This window comes from Triturus cristatus, chromosome 8 (genome assembly GCF_964204655.1).
Source record: "Triturus cristatus chromosome 8, aTriCri1.1, whole genome shotgun sequence".
In the NCBI taxonomy this organism is placed as follows: Eukaryota; Metazoa; Chordata; class Amphibia; order Caudata; family Salamandridae; genus Triturus; species Triturus cristatus.
The window spans coordinates 92,007,099-92,032,326 of record NC_140591.1 but is presented as its reverse complement, the minus strand read 5'-3'; the positions used below and the strand labels follow the sequence as shown (position 1 = coordinate 92,032,326).

General features: G+C 48.1%; 1 protein-coding gene across 3 annotated transcripts in view; it reads right to left on the bottom strand.

Moving 5' to 3' along the window:
• Nucleotides 1-25,228, bottom strand: part of SPICE1 (spindle and centriole associated protein 1) — a 613,595-nt gene that overhangs the window by 181,059 nt on the left and 407,308 nt on the right. For 2 of the 3 annotated variants that reach the window (XM_085621094.1, XM_085621095.1), the window contains 2 exons: nucleotides 21,832-22,173; nucleotides 12,243-12,733 (listed from right to left, as the gene is read on the bottom strand). In XM_085621094.1, the coding sequence (XP_085477220.1) occupies nucleotides 12,243-12,733; nucleotides 21,832-22,173 (833 nt within the window). The remainder of the gene's footprint in view (nucleotides 1-12,242; nucleotides 12,734-21,831; nucleotides 22,174-25,228) is intronic. The other variant, XM_085621096.1, reaches the window with a different exon arrangement.

The window sequence follows — 25,228 nt, the reverse complement described above, 5'->3', positions numbered from 1 at the left end:
TGCGGAGGAAGGCGTTGACGCTCCTGAGGTCCAAGATAAGACGTAGGCCCCCTTTGCCCTTCTTGGGAACCAGAAAGTAGTGGGAATAACAACCACGACCTACTTCTGGACCAGGAACGTGCTTGACGGCCCCCTTGGCCAAGAGGGCCGTAACTTCCTCCTGTAGAAGTTTCAAGTGATCCCCCGACATGCGGTGGTACTGCGGTGGCATGGCTGGAGGGGGCGCCTCGAAGGGGAGGGAGTAGACCCTTCGGACGATTTGGAGCACCCACCTGTCCGACGTGATGGAACGCCAGTGGAGCAGGTGATGGCGAACTCTGCCTCCCACTGGCGTGGAATGGGCCTGAAAGCGCGGACTAGGAGGGCTTTGAGGCAGATGCTGCCGGGGTGGATGTGGACTGACCGGCACGTTGTCCCCCTGTACCGCCTCGGCGGAATCCACGTCCGCGACCACGTGGATGTGGGTTCTGCGGCCTGTGGCTAGGCGAACGTGAGTGTCCGCCCCTTCCTTGGCCACGAAAGGGGCGAAAGGCGGAAGTTTGTGGGCGCGGGGCCGAGAGGCCCAAGGACTTGGCTGTAGCCCGGGAGTCCTTAAAGCACTCCAGCACACTATCCGCCTTGTCGCCAAAGGGCATGTCCATGAGGGTGCTCTGGACATCCCCTGAGAAGCTCGTGGACCGCAGCCAGGCGTGGTGTCGGAGCTCCACCATGGTCGACATCGCCCTACCTAGCGAGTCGGTAGTGTCCAGTCCACATCTGATAGCGTGCCGCGCTGCATCCCGCCCATCGGCAAGAGCCTGGGCGAGCCGTGTTTGGGCCTCCTCCGGACACTGGGGCAGCACGTCCTCCACCGTATCCCACAGAGAGTGGGAGTAACGGTCCAAGAGACAAGCGATGTTAATAGACCGCAGTCCCAAACTAAGGGAGGAGAACAGCTTCTTCCCAAACTGTTCAAGTCTCTTGGATTCCCGATCCGGGGGAGCGGACGGGAAGGAGGTCTGGGAAGTAGAGGCCTGGATGACCAGGCTCTCGGGCGTGGGGTGTTGAGACAGAAAACTGGGGTCGCCCGGTGCAGGGCGGTGGCGCCAGGCCACGTTCCGGTCCACAGGAGGAACTGTGGAGGGCTTGGACCAGGTGCCCTTCAGAACGTCACTGAGTGCCTCATTGAACTGCAGCAGTGGCTCCGAGGAGCTTGCTGATGGTTGAAGCACTTCAGTGAGGAGGTTCGTCCTCACAGCCACAGCAGGCAGCTCCAGCGGCCACCTTGCGCAGCACCACAGAAAATGCAGCATCTTCCGCAGAAGCCACTGTTGGAGGAGAGATGAAGCCAGTGTCAGGGGAGGTATCAAGACCACTGGCATCCCCCAGCTCATCTGCCCAGATCTGTGATAACTGGCCCTGTAGGGACAGAGGGTCCTCAGACCCCTCCCAGTCGTCACCGTCATCCGATTCCTGGTAGACAGGTGGAATGATCGGAGCCGGGCGGAAGATGAAATTGCCACCAATCAGCGTCGGACGCGGCGCCGCTCCGACGCCGGGCACGGACCGGGATTGAACCGGGGAATGTCGTCGTCCAGGCCTGAAACCCACAGGGACCTGCGGCGTCGGGACCGAAGTCGGCACCGGGGCCGGAGCTGCCGGCTCGCTAGGCCTCCCAGTCGAGCCCGAAGGCGCGCCGACAGGCGTCGACGGCGGAGCCAGGCCCCTCATGGCCAAGAGGAAAGTACTGACCTCCGCCGGAGTCGCGTCGGTCCCAGGGACCGGTGGGTATGGGGACGGACGTGACTCCTGCGGCTCCGACGGAGCCGCGTGGGTGGTACCACCCAAACCCTCAGCCGAGTCACGCGAGGGGAGTCCGAAGAGCGATGTCGCCTCTTGGACTTCTTACTATGCTTCGACTTACCCAAAGACTTGGAACCAGACGAGTGGTGGTGATGTCTGCGGCTCCTCGACCGGGACCGTCGCGGAGCCGACTGCCGGAACTCCAGTAGCTTGCAGGACCGCTGCCGCCTAGCCTTCGAAGTTAGGGCCCGGCAGTCGAGGCACGACACGGAATCGTGGTCGGCCCCAAGGCAGTAGAGGCACCGGCAGTGGTGGTCCGTAACCGACATCAGTCGGCTACAGGAGTCACAGGGTTTGAAACAAGGTATCCTACCGGCTCCAGAGTCGAGTCGACAGAATAGACCAAAAGAGTCAAAAAGTTTAGTCAAAAAATTACTAAAAGGGTATGCTCTTCCCGGACCGGCGCTGTCTGGCGCGGAAAAAGAAGAACTGACGTCAGCGCGCGAGCGTGGCGTCTAAGTACTCCGACGACGTCATCCCGGCGCACGACATCGACGACAGACGCGGAGCCGCAGACGACGCCTAGCGACGCGCAAGGGTATTGCTGACGAGAATCTTTCCGGATCCAGCCTGACGCCTGGGGCTATTCAAAGGTGAGGAATCTAACCAACGTGTTTCTTTCAGATCTAGTGTTCAGAGTACCTTCTAAGTAGTCTAGAATCTGAACCAGAGCCGATGTTGACTTTGCATAGTTGACATGGAGAACTGACCCTCAGAATGGGAGGTTCATGATTTTCGGCTGGTTGTCCAGTTTCAAGGATATCAATTTCAATCAAGAATCCCTCCACACAGAGATGCTGAGACAGCAGTGCATAGCAGATAAACCTGCAGAACCTATAGCTGTAGTTCTTACTTGGTTTGACCTTCCAGAATTATTTCCAGAAAATCTTGTCTGTGTTCTCTTGGCAGGTCATCCACAAAACATGACAGGCTCGTAAAATGACCTAGTCTATCTGCTCAAGAATATAATGTCATTTGACTTCTTGAGAGGAATTGCTGCTGTGCCACACACTTTGCACCCTGCAAAGTCCAACTCTACAAGTCTGATGGAGTTGACGTTTCTGTAACAGATGGGAGTCTCTTCCTGACTGCGGACACAATAACCAAGTCAGGTTTTGATTCATGACATAGATATGGAGAATCCTGCTCCGATGCTTTGAATTTCTTTTGCATTCAAGGAGTTGCCATTATTCCATCGAAAAGGAAAGGAATTTCTCCTCCAGCAAATCTGCAAAACCGGGACCCAATGGTGAAGTCGGTCTTTGAGCAGCTCTAGGCTGAAGTGTTCCCATAATAGCAGAAACTGTAGACTGTGGCATTTCCAACTGGCTATGAAGTTTGTTTGCACCTCTTATTAATACATCTTGAAATGTATTAATAGTATCCACTGGGACATTAGCATAGCAGAAGTTGCCAGTGACGTCAGGGGTATGTTAATAAAAATCGGACACAAAATACACCAATTAAGCTAAGGATCTGGATGATCTAATTTATTTGCTTGTACGGTGTGATAGGAGAAGGTGTTGTTGTGTTATGGATGGGTGTAGGAGAAGGTCTAGCAATGGCATCTTCCTGATCAGAGAGATGCATGGTGCTCCTTTGAACCAACAGTGGCTTTAAATGCTGATCCAGATGTGGTAAAGGATTCTGAATAGGATCAGCAGGAGGAATTATCATCCTTTGCAACTTTGCTGGAAAAGGGTAAAATGGGAGTTGAGAAGGAGAGACATTCTGCTGGTTACTATGAAGACAGGTCTATGGAAGAATGGCTCGCCATCAACGTTTTCGACAGCGTGTACCCCGACGCCGATGAGTGCTTAGGCTGCCACAGTGGATGTCTCAACAGAGATGATGGAAGTCTTGACATCTATGTTCTCGACGATGATCTGCTTGCCATCGGAGAGCAGAGAAGGCATCAATGTCAACTGTTCTGGAGTCAATTGATCTCCCTCACTGCGGACATTGCAGGCACCAACCAGCTTTTCAACGGTGACCATGTTAGGCTGAATCGTGCCTCAGCATCAACTGGTGCTCCTATTACCTCCGGAAGTGTGTTGAATGATGGCGATGTCTAGGGTCCCTCTTCTCTTTAGATTGCCCCTCCTTGGGAGTCTTTTCTTGGGCAATGCATAGGTTCAGTAAAGGACTTACTCTCTTTGACCTGCCTCCTGCATTTCCTCCTCTCCTGGCCCAACTTTAGATTTCCAACTGCACCTCAGGTGAATACCTTCCCTGTCTTTAAGGGTTCTTCCGGGCATTTTTTGACAGAACCCAGAGGACTGCAACGAATGAGTAGGTGAAAGACATTGCACAGAGAGTGTTTATCAGTGGCAGCCGTTGATTTCACACAAGAAGGAATTTCACAAAAAGTGAAGGCATTGTAAGATGACCTATTTATCCCAAAGGAGGGATAAATAGGTCATCTAGATGAGAAGCTGTGAAGATGCAGAGTGAGATTATAAATAAATGGTGTAAAGATAACAACAACAAGAAGTTGGGAGAAATCCTACCAGAAGTGTTCTAGGATCCAGTCAGCATGAACTCGAAAAAAAACTTAGGTTGTGAGACAAACTGCCAGTACAGTGTATTCTGGGAGACAAAAGCTGCTACAAACTCAAAGGAACGGTGTCCGCTTTTTAACCAAATGCACTTCAACATAGGAGGCATTCTTTATCTTTATCTTAACATGTTCAGCTAAATGCTGTATTGTGGCTTCTTTGATATTCTCTAAATTGGCTATTCCAATGAACACAACTCAGCAAACACTTCCGGCTTAACTCTATGGGATTGAAAAATAAATTACTTACTTTAAAATGTCTGCCTACAATGAAAATTTATTTTCTACCATACCATGGATATGAAGTGTTCGATAGTCCCTGTATATTAGCAGGAATATTGTAAATTAATTACTATCAGTAAGTATCATTTGAGACAGAAGTACTGATTATGTTGTGAAGTGGGGATTTTCTACAAAACTGAGTGCCTCACGTTGACGAAGACTGCACCCACACTACGGGGGGACCCTTGCCATTTCAGTGGCGGTAGAAGACAACCATTCTGGCTGCAAACGTGGTACATGGCCTGATGAGAGAATAAAGAGTCTTACCGGCCATTTGAAAAGCAGGGTATTGAATCCATGCAGGGAGTAAATGTTAGTCCTTAGACGTAAACCCTTTTATCACTATGAAATTCAACCATATTTCCTCTTTTATTCTTTCTTTCATATTGAAAGGAAGCTTTTAACTAAGGATATTGCCTACAGAGAATACAAATATATTATTTAGCAAAAACAAGGGGGCCCCAGTATTATTACCAGGGGCAGTCTATATTATAATAAAATACAATGGTACTTAGAGAGGCCACAAGGTCCTCGGGTAGCCTAGGCTAACACTACTAAGGTGGTTATTGATCAAAAAAGGAACAAACAATTTAAGGAATGCCCAGAAGTGAATTACTGCACAATTAATGCATGGACACAAGTTGAAATGATCTCACATTTATTAACATCATAAATGGAGAATCACTTAATTGCAAGGTGTAGTTCAGGTGCTCACACAAAATAGTGAAGGTGCGTGCAGTGAAAGGTTGGTGACATTTAAAAATACATCACATTGGCAACGAAACATCAAAACTCCAATAAATTCAGTACGAGGGGCTGCCTTCTGCAGCCAAAACTCCCTCATTGTACTGAATTTATTGGAGTTTTGATGCCAATGTGATGTATTTTTAAATGTCACCAACCTTTCACTGCACGCATCTGCACTATTTTGCGTGAGCACCTGAACTCCAACTCCTAACAGGATTTGAATAAGAGCACGTGCAGATGGAGTCCGTGTTCACAGGCCTGCCGCCACTCAGACAAACACCACTCCTGCAGCACTGTCCCTGGGAAGCTTTTGAAAAGTAACAGATTTTTGGGTCCATCAAAGACTGCAGAGAATACTGATGGGTCTCTAGCAGCCACTAAAGTTTCCAAAACTACGGATTGCGAATTGTTCCTTAAATTAACAGCGGTATTCACACTGCGTTGCTGTCTGTGAGCACTGATGTATGTATGTATGTGTTACTGTCTCCGTGAGGCATGTCAGCATGTAGGGGGATGATAAAAAATGCCCAAACTATTGCCTCTAAGCGGTTTAAAGTTTTTTGAAGAACTGCAGGACGAGTGCTGACCGACTCCGCAATACTATCCTTATAAACGGATGTGCAGTGACGGGAGCAGACTGATTCCGCACTAATAATTGTGACTGGCTTACGCCGTTAACGCTCGTGGTGAGCACGGACTTGAATTGGATCCCCTACTTGTAGGTAGAACGATATTTAAAACTACTGAGGTATTAGGTGGCTGTTAGATGAGAGAGCAATTGATCGTCAGCACTATCCTGAGGAACTTTTAGAAAAATTTCCTGATATTATATCCGCCCTGAAGAAGTCCTTAGGGACGAAACACGTTGGCTACGGTCATGTGCTTTTTAAGAAGATTCAGAATAAAGAACCTCTATACAAAGACCTGCTGAATGGATCTCAATCTTGTTGAACTTGACTATTGTTTACCTTGAGTGGAGTGCTGGACCATTGTGTTGTATTCAAAATTGTGGTAATTTCCCTTGGAGGAATAGGGGTATTGAGCCTCAAGTCCATGGCACCCTGAGATTAGGATTACCTATACCTGATTTTCGATAGGTGCAGTGATTATTGCCCCATACCGTGTGCTCTTTTGTTGGTTATATATCCCATTCGGTATTTTAACACAGTCGGGTCTTGCAATGAAGAAGCAGATATTTCCAACGCTAAATGGCGGCAGCAAGACAGTCAGGCTGAACCGTGGGAAGTTTAAATGTACTCCATAACCTCTTCAACGGGGAGGGGTAACACCGGGGTTATGAGTGGCAGGCTTGTGGCAGTGTCCCTCACGCCCCAGGAAAGGTTCAGAGTAGCCAATGAAGTAAGTGCGGGATGGGAGTTCAGGGAACAATGGGGTTTCAATGGCAAATAAAGTGGTATTACGTGGTTTCCATTCTAGATGCACGAGTGATCCCAGTCTGGTGTCATTCACAGCTTCTGGTTGAGTCTGGATGTGCTACTTTGAAATTGACATTCTGTATTCGAGCAGACTGTCACTATGCAAAAACACATGATGCAGGTTTATGCTATGTATGGCCCAGGTCCTTCTAAATAGTCTGTCGGAAGCTTCAAGCTCTGAAATTCATTTAATGTACAAAGATGCCCGTGCACACGGATGCCAGAAGTGTCACAGGAGAAATATACTAAAGTATACAAGAGGTTGAACGCTTACGCTCGATCTAAAAATTGAATATTCAAACTTAGGGTAAAATAATCAACGTGAACAGGACACACAAACCCGTTAAAACCAGCTTAGACAGATAGCTTCCTACTCCTTTCATCATATCGATCATTCCTTTGAGTTAACATATTAACTATTTTGAAATTATTATATCAACTTTTCAATGAATTGTCTTTCAACTTAATCTGCAAATATTGGTTTTAACAGGTTTATGTGCTCTGTGTTTCACATCGGACGGCTGACAGTATGCAGTACAACAGAGAGCACTGCAGCAATGACTGGCACTGACCATCTCCCTTCCGCAAGTCTTGGAAGGTTGAAGGATGTGACCTCATTCATCTTACCTCCCGTCAGAAATATCGCAAACCATTCTGGAAAATAGGATGGCATTAGGTGGGTTTTCGGAGATGTACCTCCTGCTACATCCTGTGATTTTTTAACCTGCAGCACCTAGAACTCTGGTACTGGCTGGTATTTTCACTTTACCATTACAGTATCCAGCATGACAACGGCTAGCAGCTGAAATTGACACCACATGACCGAATGCACACCACATGACCGAATGCACACCACATGACCGAATGCACACCACATGGCCGAATGCACACCACATGGCCGAATGCACACCACATGGCCGAATGCACACCACATGGCCGAATGCACACCACATGGCCGAATGCACACCACATGGCCGAATGCACACCACATAGCTGAAAGCGCCACGTGGCCTGGGGAAACTTTTCAGCTATTAAGATTTTATGAATGTAAAGCTAGCAAAAGCTTAAAGATAACATAAGCCAGCAAAAACATAAAGCGCCGCAAAGTCACTTTACCAGCCGAAGGCGCCTCACATTGCATCAAAAACCAAACCCCGTTGTAATCTCTCAAACGGCACAGTACAAAGAAATGTGTACAATCCGATTGCAACATCGGAAATAAAGCATCTGATGCAACTGAAAGCCACTGCATTAGTAAACTTCCCTTCCAGCACTCGTGGTGTGGCGACGTCATCACCACCAGTTTTCAGAAGCCTCTTTTAGCTTTTGATTTACTGTCTGTGTTGTAGATGGCAGCAAATGAAAGGCAGTGAGTCACTTTCACGCACTTTGGCGCAGTCACTAACTAGGTCACAACAGTCAGGTGACGGGATAAACGAGGTACGGAATTCCATTTCAACGCGTCGTATCCAGTGATGCTTTTTTATGTCCCTAAACTGTGGCATTCCAGTGTACTAATCCTAAACAACTGCAAATATATTTACTTGCAGCCGGACTTTATGGTTTCTGGGCGCGCCACTGACAGGAGAGCTCCCTTTGTCCTTGCGTAGAAGGGAATGCCTACCGAAGATAGGTTACCCAAGCTTCCTACTGTTGCAGAGAAATGGGCAGTGACTTACAGGAGTGTTTCAAATGTCCTCTTATCTGAAATAGCAACATAGAAATATAAAAGGAGAATAAAGCGATGTGTCAACCCAGGGGATTCACTCCTCACACCTGATGGTACTTAGAACTAACTTTGGGAATTTAGCTTTCATATATTTAATAACACCTTCAGCATAAATGCGAGACCGATTGCATTGCAAATGCTTGTTAATTTCTGTGATAACTAAGGATCAGGTGATCATAGCTGTATGCCAATACAGAATTAACCCATTGGGGCGATTAATGTTGGTATAACCATGAGGGGGCACTCCCTGATCTTGGGAGTATCACTAGTATACGATATGATTGTGCACAAGTGAGTTTTTGTCTTATTTTCTTAGGCAATGTATTTCATCATACTTTTAGTTCTTTTCTTGGTCTGTTAACATTGCAGTATGAGGATTTCAATTCATACGCTTGATTTATGGCTATGTAACTATACTAGTTACCCAGATATTGTCCTCTCTTTGTATGCAGGCAAGATTCTATACACGGAGTGTGATGTATTTTACACACTACAAGATGTCTGTCATTTTCTCTGTAACCATGAACTGTTTGATGGCACGTGTCCCTTTTCTATGTTGTAAATTCACCTTTAAATGTTTGTGTTTCTAAACCTGCCCAACCAGTGATCAAGGCGTATTTGACACTGAAACACGTAGGGTTTCTTCGGCTTTATGAATTAAAACATAAGATTCAGCAGTATTTAGGATTGAACGGGAGAGGAGGGCTAGTTCCCGCATTGCAGCTGTAATACCAGAAGTGTTTTGAATTTTGATGGGGCTCCTCTACACCGACGCGCATGCCGCCTTTAGGTCCTGGCTTCAGGTGGACAGTATGTGTGTTTGTATGTATGTATTTTATATATATATATTTTTTTTTTTTCACTGAAAAAAACACGTTTAAGGGACGTTATAGTTCGTAATTAGCATTTAAAAAACCTTAGATATTCACTGAAAAAACCGCAGGTTACAGGAACGTTGTAGTTAGGCTGGCAAAACCAGAGAAATTCAGCCGTTATAGTTGGCTGAGCTAAATATAACTCCCGCAATGCCCTGTTCATGACATTACATATTACATCACTCATTACATGATCAGTGACATCACTCATGACATCATACAGTGACTGAGTGTTTCTAAAAATTATAAGAATGTTATATATATATTCTATGTTTTTTTGTTTTTTTAACTAGCAGTTACTTTACTTTACGAGTGGTGGAGAAAGGGGGCTGGGCCTCCAACCAGCACTCAGGAACTCTGCTGCATAGGACTTACAGTATGTACCAGGAGGGTTTATTGGCCCCCAAGGTCACTCAGGAGCAAAGTGGACTTCATCCCCAAACCTGTAGTGTGCCAGGAGACACTTTTGCAGAGTGGTGGAAAAGGGGGACGTGGCCTCTGAAAACCTCTTAGCAATACTACTGTGTGGGACTTACTGGAGGTAACAGGAGGGGTAGTTGGTCCCCAAGGAAGTTGGCAGTGGCCCGACCGGGGGTCTCTTTCAGTTCATTGGGGGCTAAACGTGCAGCATAACCTCCTTCAAGACTTCAATCTACTTCCATCCCTTGGAGGGTAGACTGTTAATGGGAAACCTCGGACGGCATAAAATCAGTCAGATATACCAGTCCCTAACGACCCATGCTAAGACTACACTGCATAATACGCGAGAGCGGTGGGAGGCTGATCTCCCTGACTTGACCGATGATGATTGGGCTGAGGCGCTGGCAAGTCCGCGTGGGGCAGCGGTTTCCACTAGATACCGTTTGATCCAATTTAAGTACGTGCATCGGGTCTATTATACTCGAGTTCGGCTTTGGCGTATGGGAGTGATCCAGTCCCAGACCTGCTTGCGCTGCCGTGCTGAGGACGGCACATTCTTACACACAGTGTGAGCGTGTGGGGCGTTACGGGTCTTTTGGCAGGGGGTGGTGAATTGTTTGAGTGAGGTACTGGCCTGGACACTTCCCCTAGAACCCCGTTTGATCCTACTCCATAGTACTGAGGACATAGGAGGGAATAGGTATAAGCGGCACTTGTTGTTCCTGGGCCTCACCTTGGCCAAACGGGACGTGGCCCAGCACTGGAAGGATGATTCCCCCCCTAGACTGTCCCCTTGGAAGAAGGCGCTGGACCGCTGTATGATTGCGGAACTCGCGGTCTTTCAGGCTCGGGGGTGCCCAGTGAAGCATGGGAAAATATGGTCCAGATGGGCTACGTATAGAGGTATAGACCTGGCGTTGTTGGAACAGCCCGATATGGGGGATCCCATTGAAAGATTGCTTAGAACCACGTAGCACGACTCGCTTGCAGTGTCATGGAGGTGTCTGAACCCTACAGTACGGTGGCAATCGTCAGGTTGCGCGATGGAACGACGTGGGTGTGGGCATAGGTTGGGATGGGAGGGGGGGGGGTTGGGGTCGGATGTTTGCAGACCAGGGTAGTGGGAGGAAATTGCAGTAAAGGTGCTTATGTGTTTCATATTAGTACGAAGTCGCCTTTCTTGATTGACCCTTGTACTGTACAAAACAATAAAGTTTGTTGTTAAAAAAAAAAAGACTTCAATCTACTGCAGCATCACATATGAGCGGGAGCACACGGGGCACACTGGGATCAGCTGAGGAATCGGCTCCGCAACCGAAGACCTCTAGAGTGAACAACTGACATTAGGATGCCCTTGAGCCTTCTCTTTAGGTTCAAAGTGGCGGGATGGTGTTAAGTTTGGCTTCGCTTTTTTAGGTTTTCGCTTGGATGTACTAGAGGACATTGAGCCTGAACTTGACCAAGAGCGGCTTCGGGAAACGCATCAAGTCTGCCGCTACACCTCAACATCTTTTTTATCTTCGGACACATACAGTTTGGCCTTCAGGTCCCGGATCGCCTTTGGGTGCACAAGGGCACATTTATTGCACAACTTCGAGCTGTGGCCCGAGCACAGACATCAGAGACAAACCTCATGTGGACCAGTTACAGACATTTGTTTTCTGCAGTTGCAGCACACTTTGAAACCTATAGTTTTATGTGGGGCTATCCTTGATTAGCAACCTGGAATTTGATTTCAAAAGACCAACAAAATTAGGAGTCAAGCTCCAGATTCACACCAGAAGGCGCAGAAAGAAAGAAACTGACATCTGCATGCAGGGGTGGTGCTTAAATGAGACTCTGCTCCATCACTTCCGGGGAGGAGCCAGTCTGGCACCTAGGAAGTATTCAACATGGAGGAATCTGCAATTAGAAGGATCCAACAGAAATATTTTGGTGAGTTGAACTGCGAGGTCATACTCTGTGTAAAAAGCAAAATAGAATATTCAGGACCACTGGAAGAGAAGTTTTCCTTCTAGAGAGGTTCAGGTTTGTGCAGACAAACAGGAGAAAACCTACAGGCTTGGCAAGCTAAAATGTGTGAAAGAAGGTGAGGTAGACCTAGAACTATTGAGGAAGTCATGGATGGCAAGGAACACAAATATTAGGATGCTTCAACCTGTGGTCAAGAAGTACAATAATTTTAGAAAGTATCTTTTGTTGAGGCCCGGACAGACTCCATTAATGGAAGAGAACACGGATAACTTAACACAAAACTCTTCTCTATGTAAGGCTTGTGATAACATAAGAAGAGAAAGCCTGCCATTACATCCTGGAAATAAAATATGTAGAACATAAGAGAATTAGCACATTACCTTTGGATCAGGGCATGGACCTGGGCTAATAGATGTGTCATTAGTTTCACGTACAAAAATTAACTGTTGTTGCCCATCTTTCACCTCCGGGGTGTGAGTGTCAACTTTGCTTTTCATTAGCTGGGCTTTCAGGATGGAGTTCTGCATAGTTAAATTGGCAATCTTATTCACAAGTTCTTCATCACATAGTTTCTCTACTGAAGATGGGCTTTTCCCGTCCCCCTTTGAGCTGTCTACAACTCCAGCTTCTGGTCCATCTCCACACAAGGAGCCCCACTGCTGTTTTGTGGGAGGCATGCTAACAGACCGTGGGGTCGCATTGGTGTTCTTCATATCCCACTGCGTGGGTATAAAACTCCATTGCTCGGCAAACATGCGGCTTTCGTCTATCTTTGTTCTGGCATCATCGGGTGAGGTCTTCATTTCCTGATTCTGCAATGTTTCCATCCTAATTAAAGGTTTGGTGACAGCCAGCGACGGATGGACTCGAACTGTGCAAGGAAGAAGAATTTAACACGATAAGTAATGACAGGACACAATAACAGGAGCATAAGAAAGAAAAACAGTGTGTTATCTTTTCTTGATCAGGTATGACAAGCAAACCCAATAGCAATCATATATGTGAGACATGATTATCTCTGCCTAAAAACAGTGAGAGAGAAAGGAAGGGCTAAGAAACTGTCCCAAAGCTACTGTACTGCAATAAAATCCACTAGCTACAAAACGCCGGCATTGTAGAAATAAACCTGCACAGTGCAGTCAAGGCCATGACTGCTAAAATCTATTGTACTGGATGCCTTATTGCACAAACAAATATAGTATGCTAATAGTAGAGCAAACAGCAGCAAACATTGAAAAAGCCAATCAGTCTTACTTTGCCAGTGCTATGTGGTGGCAGCTATTGGTAGGGCCAATGCTGGATGCAATGGCTTTGGCAAAGCCAACAGCGAAGGCTGGCCTTCGATTAGTTACCCTTTCAAGATGGCTGCCACTATGCTTTAGGAAATGCGGTGGACATCTGGAAAGTATAACAAATAATGTGTTCATGCCTCAATATGGCCGCCACGGTGCGGGACACAATGTAATATATGCAATACTGGGTCCATCTTGAAAGTATTAGACATAATACTTTATCCACTGCATTGTGCCACGCAATGTGGTGACCTATCTGAAAGTATGCAGCAACTGATTTTCTAAACTTTTATGATGGCTGTTAAGTTGAATTTAGACATAATAACGTTTTCTATACTTTCAAGATGGTGGCCACCACTACAGTTTTGACAAAGCTAGTGCTATTTTAATAGCATCCGGCAGGGCCAATAATGGGGGATTACAGGAGAGGGTGGGGAAGTTGACAGAAAGGCGGGTGAGGTGATTGCAGAAAAGGGGAGTTACAGAGAGAGGGGGACAGTGGGAAACAAACAAGTTACTTACCTTCAGTAACGATATATCTAAAAGAAACATTAGTTAGTTATAGATCACTTACCTTAGAATTACCCCCAGGCGTCAGACTGTATCCGGAAAGTTTTTTCGTCAGCAGTACCTCTGCGCGTCGGAAGGTGGCGTCGGTCGGCACCGCGGATGACGTCACGGCAGCTACTTAGACGCTGCCCTCGCGCGCTGACGTCAGTTCTGTACACGACTTTCCGCGCCAGAAACGCAGAGCCATGCAGGACACTGACCATTGCAGCACAAAACTAGGGCCCTGAAAGGATGTCCTTAACACTAGAAATCAGTTCGCAGAACGGGGAGGATGGGTGGGGCGGTAAGGAATCTATAACTAACTAATGTTTCTTACAGATATATCGTTACCGAAGGTAAGCAACTTGTGCATCTGAAAGAAACACGTTAGTTATAGATTCCTTAACTTAGAATAGATACCCCAGCAATACCAACCCTGGTAGTGGGTCTGCGAACCAAGATCACACCAGAAGTCCTGGAGAACAGAATGGCCAAAGAAGTAGTCTCTCCAGACTTGGCTGTCCAGGCAGTAGTGTTTGGTGAACATGTGCAGCGATGCCCACGTGGCCGTCTGACAGATGTCATTCAGAGGCACTCCTCTTCCCAAGGCAGTAGTGGCTGCCATCGCCCTTGTGGAGTGAGCGCGTAGCCCCACTGGAGGCTCCTTTTTAGCTAGAGAGTAACAAGCCTTAATACACAACACGACCCATCGAGAAATGGTGCGTTTGTGTACTGCCGGACCCTTCTTTGCACCCACGTAGCCAACAAAAAGTTGATCATCCACAAAGAACTGTTTTGTGCGATCCAGATAGAAGAAGAGGGCACGTTTTGGGTCCAGGCGGTGGAGCCTCTCTTCTTCCATTGAACTATGCGGAGGCGGAAAGGAGGTGGGCAAAGTAATGGTCTGCCAGATGTGGAAGGCAGTGACCACCTTAGGAAGAAAGGATGGACGGGTCCGCAGAACCACCTTTTCTGGGTGAACAGACAGGAAAGGAGGCTTTGAGGAAAGAGCCTGGAGCTTACTCACCCTTCTAGCTGAAGTGATGGCTTCCAAGAAAGCAGTCTTAAGAGTCAAGAGACGTAAAGGACAGTTATGAAGCGGCTCAAAGGGAGCGCACATTAAGTAAGTTAGTACAAGATTCAAGTCCCACTGAGGCATAACGAAAGGAATTGGAGGAAAGAGATGCGTTATGCCTTTCAAGAAACAGTTAACTACCGGGCACTTGAAAAGAGAAGGATGATCTGGCAGCCGAAGGAAAGCAGAGAGGGCCGAAAGGTAGCCCTTGATAGTGCCCAGAACAGAGCCCTGCTGGGATAAAAAGAGAAGGAACAAGAGTACTTCAGAGAGAGGGACAGAAAGTGGATCCACAGCCTTTGCTGTGCACCATGCCACAAATTTGTTCCACCTGCAGGCATATACTGTCTTTGTGGAGGGACGCCTGGCTGCCAAGATTACGTCACAGACTTCGGGAGACAGTTCCAAAGACGTCAACTGCCGCCGCTCAATCTCCACGCAAGGAGGTGGAGACTGGACAGGTTTGGGTGGATGACCGTCCCCTGTTGTTGCAACAAAAGATCCTCCTGAAGAGGCAGTCGGATCGGAGGACCAATGGCCATGTGGAGCAGCTCGGGATACCAGACTCTTCGTGCCCAATCCGGAGCCACAAGAATGACTTGGGCCCGGACACGCCTGATCATCTTCAGCACTCTGGGCAGAAGTGGTATAGGAGAAAAGGCGTACAACAGACCGCAACTCCACTCACGACGAAAAGCGTCGCCGAGCGAGTGCCGCCTTGGAAATTCCAACGCGCAGAATCGGCCTACCGTTCTCTTTGGTGGCGAATAGATTTAACCAAGGCTCTCCCCACTGTTAAAAGAGACCTTGCACCACCTCAGAGTGAAGACGCCATTCGTGATCCATCATGCACCTGCGGCTGAGTTCTTCCGCCCTGGCATACAGAGAACCGGCCAGGTGTTGAACCACCAAGGAAATGCTGTGATGTTCCAGCCATGTCCAGAGGCGAAGGGCCACCTGACATAGGGTCCACAACCCCAACCCACCCTGTTTGTTGCAATACCACATGGCGGTGGTGTTGTCCGTGAACACCTGCACTACACTTCCCCGGACAGAGGGAAGGAATGCCTTCAGTGCAAGACAGATCGCCGGGAGCTCCAGAAGGTTGATGTGAAGCTCAGACTTTGCCAGAGACCAGAGGCCTCTGATCTCCGATTCTCCCATGTGGTCGCCCCACCCCAGAACGGAGGCATCCATCACCACAGTGTGGTCGGGTTGGGGAAGGGATCTGTCACTGACCCAATCCTGGTTCGTGAGCCACCACTGCAGTTGCTGAGCAGTGCCCTCCGAGATCTGAATGTAGTCGGACAGATTCCCCCGATGCTGCACCCACTGGAACTTCAGGTCCCACTGTAGAACCCGTATATGCCACCTGGCATGATTGGTCAGCAGGATACAGGAGGCCATGAGACCCGGCAGCCTCAGGGTCATTCTGACCGAAACCCGGGACAAGGGCTGAAAGATCAAAATCATAGCCCGAATGTCCCGGACTCGCTGTTCGGGAGGATAGGCCCAAAACTGCGCCATGTCCAGAACTGCTCCGATGAGCTGCGACCACCGCCATCACTTTTGTGAACACCAGAGGGGCGCTGGTAAGGCCAAAGGGGAGCACGGTAAACTGAAAATGCTCGTGGCCTACCGTGAACTGTAGGTAATGTCAGTGGGCCGGCAAGATGGGGATGTGAAAATAAGAATCCTGCAAGTCCAACGCTACCATCCAGTCTTGCGGATCAAGGGCAGACAAGACCTGGGCAAATGCCAACATCTTGAACTTCTCCTTCCGGAGAAAGCGATTAACATCCCTGAGATCCAAGATAGGATGCAGGCCCTTGTCCCTCTGGGGAACCAGAAAGTAGTGGGAGTAGCAATCACGACCTACTTCTGGGACAGGAACGCGTTTGATGGCTCCCTTGGCCAAGAGAGCCGTAACTTCCTGCTGCAGAAGTGCCAAATGATCCTCCGACATGCAGTGGTAACGAGGTGGCATGGCTGGAGGGGAAGTCTCGAAGGGGAGGGAGTAGCCCCTTCGGATATCTGCAAAACCAACCTGTCCGAAGTGATGGTGTGCCAGTGGGGGAGGTGATGGCGAATCCTGCCGCCCACTGGCGTTTGATGGGCCTGAAAGGTCGGACTAGGAGGGTTTGGAGGCTGCTGCAGAGAGGGGGTTGGTGAGCTGGCCCGCTCGCTGGCCCCCGGAACCACGACGCTGGTTCCCAAATCCCCGGCCACGCAAAAGCTGGGTAACTTGCTGCGGCCTGTGGCCCTGGGAGGGACGTAGCGGGGCACCCATCCCGTCGCCACGAAAAGAGCAAAAAGCAGACTGCGCCGGATGGGAGGAGAGGCCCAAGGACTTGGCCGAAGCCCATGAGTCCTTGAAGCGCTCTACGGCATTGTATGCTTTGTCGCCAAAGAGGCGACGGCCATCAAAAGGCATGTCCATCAAGGTGTTCTGGACATCCCCTGAGAAGTCAGTGGACCTCATCCAGGCGGAGCGACGAAGCGCTATCGACGTTGAAATAGACCTGCCCAGAGTTGACAGTGTCCAGCTCACAACGGATCGTAAACTTTGCTGCATCTCTCCTGGCTGCGATAGCCTGTGAGACCACTGTCTGGGCCGCCTCTGGACACTGAGGCAGCACTTGTGCCACAGTATCCCACACTGAGTGCGAATAACAGCCCAAGAGGCATGCGGTGTTTACGGACCGCAGCTCTAAGCTGGCGGAAGAGAAACTTTTCTTGCCAAGGTGGTCCAGCTTCTTGGATTCCCTTTCCGGTGGAGCAGTAGGGAAGGCGCTTTTGGAGGTGGAGGCTTGGACCACCAAGCTCTCCGGGGTGGGGTGTTGGGAAAGGAAAGTGGGGTTGCCCGGAGCCGGGAGGTGGCGTCGGGCGATCATCCTGTCCACGGAAGCCCCTGTGTTCGGCCTGGACCAGGTGGCCAAAAGGATGTCAGTGAGAGCCTCATTAAAGAGCTCGCCGCCGGCTGAAGCACCTTAGTCGTAGGTAGCTTGCGGTTGAGAGCCTCGGCCGCCCTTCTTAACACCACAGCGTATGACGCTCCCTCCTCCGTAGCCACGGTAGGAGGAGACAACATGCCAAGGTCGGGTGAAGTGTCAAGACCACTGGCACCCCCCAGGTCCTCTCTCCAGTCCTGTTCAGAACCAAGCTGGTCAGTTAAAGGGTCACCTGACCCTCCCAGTCCTCCTCATCTTCCTATGGTTGCCATTGTGGATGGAAAGGGGCCCCAGAAGTGAACAGAGGCACGAAAACCCCCAACCGACACCGGTCCGGTTGATTGATAGAGCTTAGGGGTCTACAGCGTACAGCCAGGCACCCAGACACTTATCCTGGGCTCCCTCTATGCCCCTAACGAGGGCCAGGAACACTTCCTACGGACGGCCATAGCAGACACCTTTGCCTCACAGGACTGAGTAGTCTTAATTGGGGACGACGTCCATTTGGTATTCAATAATGAAATAGATCGCTCGGTCCACAGGGAGGGAGTTGTGGGGGCGCTCTCGGCGGGAGTGTGTAGCCTGGCTCCGGGAGATTGGCCTGATAGACTTATGGAGAGGACACCGCACCCATTCCCAGGATTACCCTTTCTATTCGCACGTACATAGGTCTTACGCCCGCTTAGATCACTTCTTGGGCTCCAGAGAACTCCAGCGGTTGGTCACGTCAGTAGAGATTGAGCGGAGATATCTCTCTGATCATTTGGTGTTTGCTCTTGGATTGTGCACTCCACTGGCTGGAGACATCCCTCGGCAGTGGAGACTGCGGGAGACGCTCCTTCAGAAACCAGAAGTGGTAGGACACATTAGAAAAGCCATTACTGACTACCTTAGCGTCAATGATAACCCCGACGTTACACCATCCATAGTCTGGGATGCCCTAAAGGCAGTTATCAGGGGCAAGTTTACTGCGCTCTGGGCAGCAAAAAATAAATTGCGAAAGACCAAGAGGGAAGAATTACAGAGAGAGGTGCACAAACTAGAGCATACCCATCACTTCATGGGTGCTCCGAGAAAATGACACAAGCTGGAAATGGCCAGGGAACAGCTGGTGGGTTTAGACTTAGACAGGGCAGAATATTCCCTTCTTAGACTAAAGCACTCCTATGTAGGGGGAAATGAGTGTGGGAGGCTCCTGGAAAACAAGCTCAGAGACAATCCGAGAGGGTTGATTCCCTACTGACTGCAGAGGGGGCACCCATTGATGGAGATGACCCGATACCATCCAGGTTCAGCGAGTTCTACAAAGAATTATACTCAGAGCAACCCCTCCCCCCCTGAGAACCCAGCTCGTTACCTCCACACCAGGAACACTACCCAATTAACCGAAGCACAGGCGGCATTGTTCAATAGTCCGATACTCATTGAGGAGGTCATAACTGTCATATCAAGACAGAAAGCTCTTAATTCACCAGGCCCGACGGCTTCCCTTCAGCCTTTTATAAAACCTTCTGCCCTGAACTATCTCCAGTCCTCACGTGGCACTTCAATTCAATATCAGACACAGTCACACTCCCGCCATCAATGCACGAGGCGACCATCGTTGCCATTCCTAAGCCCGGGAAAGATGGCCAGCACTGTGCAAACTATTGCCCCACCTCTCTGCTGAATGTAGATGTGAAACTGCTCACCGGAGTCCTTGCAGTCAGTCTTAGTCCCTTTATGCAGGGTCTAGTGGCCCCCGATCAAGGGGACTTTATTCGCAGAGGCAGTGCACCAATAATATGAAGCGACTCCTTCATATCATAGACAAAGCCAACCGCATCAGGAGCGAAACAATGCTACTATCGGTCGATGCAGAGAAAGCATTTGACAGTGTGCACTGGCCCTATCTGGAGGAGACATTGGCCCACTTTGGCATGGAGGAGCGTTTCCACTCCTGGGTCTTAAGCAACTACGGGATCACAAAAGCCTCGGTGAGAGTCAATGAGTAAAGCTCCGCGTGCTTTCCGATAAGAAAGGGCATGGGGCAGGGTAGCCCCTTGTCACCCCTCTTATTTGTGCTCTATTTGGAGCCGTTCACGCAGAGGGTGAGGGACTATCCTAGAATCAAGAAAGGTCTCTTTGGAGGGCACGAACACCTTATCAGTTTATATGCAGACAATGTCATGGTGATGTTAGACGGCCCCCGGGAGACTCTGCCCCACTTCCTGGAGGAGATGAAGGAGTTAGTAGAGGCCTCAGGTTTTCGCATAAAACTCCATATGTCGCAGGCCCTTAACTTATCAATCTCGCCAAACTACGTTGGCTTCCTTAAACCGGGCTTACCCACTTCAATAGGCAACGGACTAATCCCCTACCTGGGAGTGCGGCTAGCCTCGACACCGGAGAAAATGAAAACCCTTAATTATCTGCTGAAGCAAGTGCGGGCCGACCTGGCCCGTTCCCATTGTCTTTGTTGGGTCGCATTGAGGCGCTCAAGATGACTATCTTCCTCAGGATACTTTTCCTCTTCCACACCTGACAGGCAAGATTGCCACCTTGCAGGCATTGCACCATCATTTTATCTGGGCGGGCAAGCGCCCCCGTATGTGGAAGGAGCTGAGCTGCTGCCCACCTGCTGAAGGGGGGGCTGGGAATACCTAGCCTACTTCATTACCATAAGGCAACCCTGCTTCGCTACCTGGTTGAGTGGTCCAGGGCAGAAACCGAAAAGCAGGGGCTGTTCATGGACAAGGAACTCGCTGGGGACGGTCCTGTTTCTCCCTCGCGCATATAGAGGGTCCAAGTCTATGCAGATCCCTAGTCACAAGCTCCTTGTTAAGGGTGCGGGACACTCAAACTCTCAGAGGGAACTGAACTCCTTTCTCTGACCTCAGTGATGGATAACCCGGTTTTCACCCTGGGTCTGGGGTCTGTCTTCCAAGCCTGGCGGGAGGCCAGTTGTCGGGTAATAGGGCATTTTTTTCGATTAGGACGGTCCCATTCCCCTCGATACTCTGGCGGACTTTTCCATTCCCGAAGATGAACACTTCTGTTATCTTCAGATCAGATATTGAATTTTACACAACAGGTTAAAAAGGGAGTTCAGAGGCCACTAACAAAATTCGAAAAATGGCTCCTTGTCAAAAGCTCAGATAACCGCCTTTTGACAGAACTATGCACTCCTTCTACCATCAAGGGCTGAGGACAAATCCCCGCACAATTACGCTGGGAGACAGAACTGGGGAGGCATCTCGTTAATAAAGAGTGGCAGGATATCTTTTATAGAATGCGGCACGCAGCATACAACACATCCAGCACAGAAACAGATGTGAAAATTGCCACTTATTGGTATTTGACCCCCGTCAGGCTTCACAGGGGCAACCCTGCCCTTAGCGATGAGTGTTGGCAACAATGCGGGGCTAAGGGCACCCTCACTCATATCTTATGGGATTGTCCTAAGTTGCCTAATTTTGGGATTCTGTGTTTAAGGACATGGACACCCGCTTCCACACTCAAATTCCCAGGTTCCCGTCATTTACTTTACTAGGACTTCCCAATGCCCTTACATACCCGCTTACAACACGTAGGGAGCAACATGTTAGTATAGCTCTGGGGGTGGCCCATCACACCATTCTGGCACTCTGGGGCACCGCCACTACACAGACGCGCCTAGGATGGCTTCAGCGCCTGTGGCACGTTCTCGCAATGGAGAGGCTGACCCTCTCTCTCTGCCCAAGAGGATTCATATAGAACCATGTGGCAATCATTCATGGCCTTCCTGTCTGAGGAATTAAGGGACCTGACCGGCCCCCGCTACTGGCGACTACTAAGGCTTACAGCACCCGCCCCTACAAAAGACAAAGAGGCCCTCTCTGAGTGACACTCGCAGAACTACTCTCTTTGTCATAGCGCTATCGGTACGCGGGGAGTAAGGGGGGAGGGGTTGGGGTGGAGGGCTGGGTCTGTTTGAAAATATTGCGCTTTATGGTTGCAATCTATCTGATAGTAGATTTCACAAAAAGGCAAAGTTCGCGGTTTTAGAGTTTATGTAAAGCTGTAACAATTAAACCATAAAAGTTATTCATGCTCAAAACATTTTTTAACAGGTGCAAAATACCTTCTTGTGTGTTTTTCTGCCTGGGTGGCGATAACATCACAGCTGGTTGAAAGATATGGGCTGGCAAACTAGCAAGCTTTATAGTAGCTTCAGAAAGGCTGGTCGGTGCTTTGGGAAGAGAAGGTGGTCCATTAGAAAGAGAGGGAGGTGCTTCGGGAAAGGTAATTGAATCTTCAGGAAGGCTGGGCCTTGGAGAATGCTTATTCGGCCCCACCACCAAAGGGGCTTTAATATCTCCCATTGGCTCTTCTGACATCGATGATCTGGAAACATGGACACCGGCATCAGGCACTGCTTGCAAAACAGACATTTCAGAAACACAGGTATTGATATCAGGGAGCACTAAAGAACAAAAGAAACAAAATAATGTATTCAAACAAGTGAAGGCATAACACAAAGGCTCTCTGGAGAACATTTACAATGAACACTATGTGAATTACTTGTATAATTTCCAAACAAAAGGTATTCACTCAGCAGTACCTATGTGATGTATAGATAACATGCAATGTCCTGTTCATGGACAGTTCAGTTAGTTTGTATGCATTATAAGAGCCCCCACCCACTTCATTGATAGCAGTCACGTTGCCACACGATGAAAGTAATGCCACCTCAACATGTCAGATCTGAAAGCAGTCCTCTTGGCACTCAATCCTTTCTTTCCATCGATCGCTGCAACAATTATTCTTCACAGGGACAACACTGCAACACATTCTCTCGACAATCAAGGAGGAACAAAATCACAAAAACACATGGATGTGGCACCAGTGTTCTGCAAAATACATCTTCCTGACAGCTGTGCATCCGAGGGCTGTAGTACTAGAAGGCTGATTAACCAAGCAGGTATTTCAAGTAAGAATACATGTGGGTGTTAACATTCAACATTCTGTTAAACTCCTTCAAAGCCTGCCAGCTTGTTAACCACTGCAGAAAATTGAAAATTCTGAGAATTCTGATCCATGTTTGCACAGACCTGATTCAAAGGGTATGCCCTTCTGAAATACTGGTGGAGGGCACTGCACAAAACCTTACCTCCAATCCCCTGCTTCCCAAGAGTACTTTGTATTTTTGACCAGGATACGAAACAGGGGGAGGTCGTAGGTACACCTTCTGCGTAAAAAGGGGCAAGGTTTCTGGAATAATACATGAAAGACACAAGAAAGCTTCCAGTAAAGAGGTGTAATTAACTCTATGACCAATGTACTGACAACAGGGTTAGTGGAGGTAGGAGTGAGTTTACCTTCACATTTGAGAAACCAGAGATAGATAATCCAACTTCTTGTTCTACTGCATATTTGGGTGGGATTTTATGGTGTTCAACCATTTCCCATAACTCCTCTCTGCTTATTCCATGTGCTCTTCAGATTTCTTATGAACTTCTTCCATTTGTTGAATGCAACAGAAGATGTCCAACTTAATAAATGTTGGACTGGCATACAGAGTGCAAAAACGACGTGGAATGTATTAAGTTATTGAATGCAAATCCTGCCATTGCTATGCAATCCACCTAAGAGACCTGATGTTCATAAGCATAACAATGCCAGTGATATGCAGACAATAGAGCGGGGTAAAAGTGAAGTAACCACGCTAACTCATGCACATATTTGGATGTCAACTGCAGTGATTTAATCAACAGACCACAATGATCAATGTAGCTCAGGTGCTAATAAAGGAGAGCACATTTTTTTTCAATATGGCCCATGTGATAGACTTATTGACAAAGCTGTAAATGTCGTCAGTCATGGGGCCAGCCGGGAATAGTGTTTAGCAAATAAGAATGTCTGCGCTCTGCAATATGACCTTATCACAGGCTGTCAGGACAGCATGTTTTGATTTGTTTAGTAATTGGCGCATGAGGCAATCTGGTTTGTAAAGGAGAACTAGAATGCGGTTACAGAATCTTATATATTTTGTCTATTTCATTCAGTATATCTTGTACATGTTTGTCAGAGTTTCCTAATCTAGTTGAGTAGCCGTTGTAACTTGAGGAGGTAACAAGAATGGTGGCGCTCCCGAGTTGTTTTGTTTTTTAGGCAGCCACAGAATGCAACTGCTCATAAACAGTTGCCTGCAATATAGATGATTTGAAAATTAAGAGAAAAGCAATAAATAATTTCGATCTGGTTAAGCACTGGTTGAAGTAGAGCAGGGTCTTTAGGTATTGTCTAAGTTTTGATGGTGAGGGATGATTTTCATGACATGACGAGAGCCCTTCATAAATGCAGATCATATGACAAGAAGCACAGTGTAATGCATTTCAGGTGGAGTAAGTCTGCAATAGAAATAGACTGCCACAATCAATTTGTTTGAATATGGCTGCTTTTGCGAGATAATGGCTTCTTATAGGGTATTGGATACATACTTTTCCACAATGAATGGTTCATGTTGTGCACACGCAAGAATAGGTGCTTGATTCAACTGGAGCTTTGTATCTAGAAAGGCTTTATCAACTTGACTTATCCATATGTGAGGATGTGGGTTCCTAATTATTGAGGGAAAGGTGTGATTATCTGTGGTTGGAGTTAATAAAACTAAGTACTTCTTTACTATTCAAAAGAGTTGCCTGCTGAGGTATCAAGTGGACATGGCTATTCCTCTTTTTTAACATTAGATCCGTAACCTCCTGTAGATGGATTGTTATTTTTCTTGACCAAGAATTAGGATTCTTTTAAACTGAGTAGGTTCAATCAATGACAGATGTCCACCATAAAATGTTCTATCATGTTTCATAAAAACCTCCCTAATGAATTGCTGAAATGAGTGGTCAGATCTAAGAAAGGTCCCCTGCAAGGCTCTGGAGAGCTTGGAACCACCCCCGTGTGTCCCCCTAGCAACTTGTACCATTTTTTTACCCCTCCTCAGTACACACAGCGCACGCCAGGGCCTTCACTTGATATGAAATGAAGACCAGAAAGGGGCTCTAGGGTCAGGAAGGTAATACATGTGCATATTTCTTTTAAAAAGAGTGACTATTGTCCTCACACATGTTGTGTAGAACTGACCGGGTGGCATTGAAGTGATTATAGTTGCAATGCCTCACTCAACCTTTATTTACATGTCAATGTAGATCAGATTTGTAGAAAATTACCCCCCCCCCCCCCCAAAAAAAAAAAAATAACTTTGGACCGGTGCTGCTTGTTTTTCAATTCTGTAGTGCAATGAGCCCTGCTGTCAAGGTCCCAGTGCATGTGCTCTGGTCCCTCAAAGCTGTGTACAATTGGCTAATACCAGATTGGCTTACTTAACTTACCTAACAGTCCCTAGTACATGGTACAAGAGGTATCCAGGGCTTGCAAGTTAAATGGTCAATAGTAGGCTGCAGCACTTAATTGTGGCACCACTACAGTGGCAAGGTGAAAACATGGCTCTAGGTTGCCCACTGCAGCCTAGTCGAACAGCT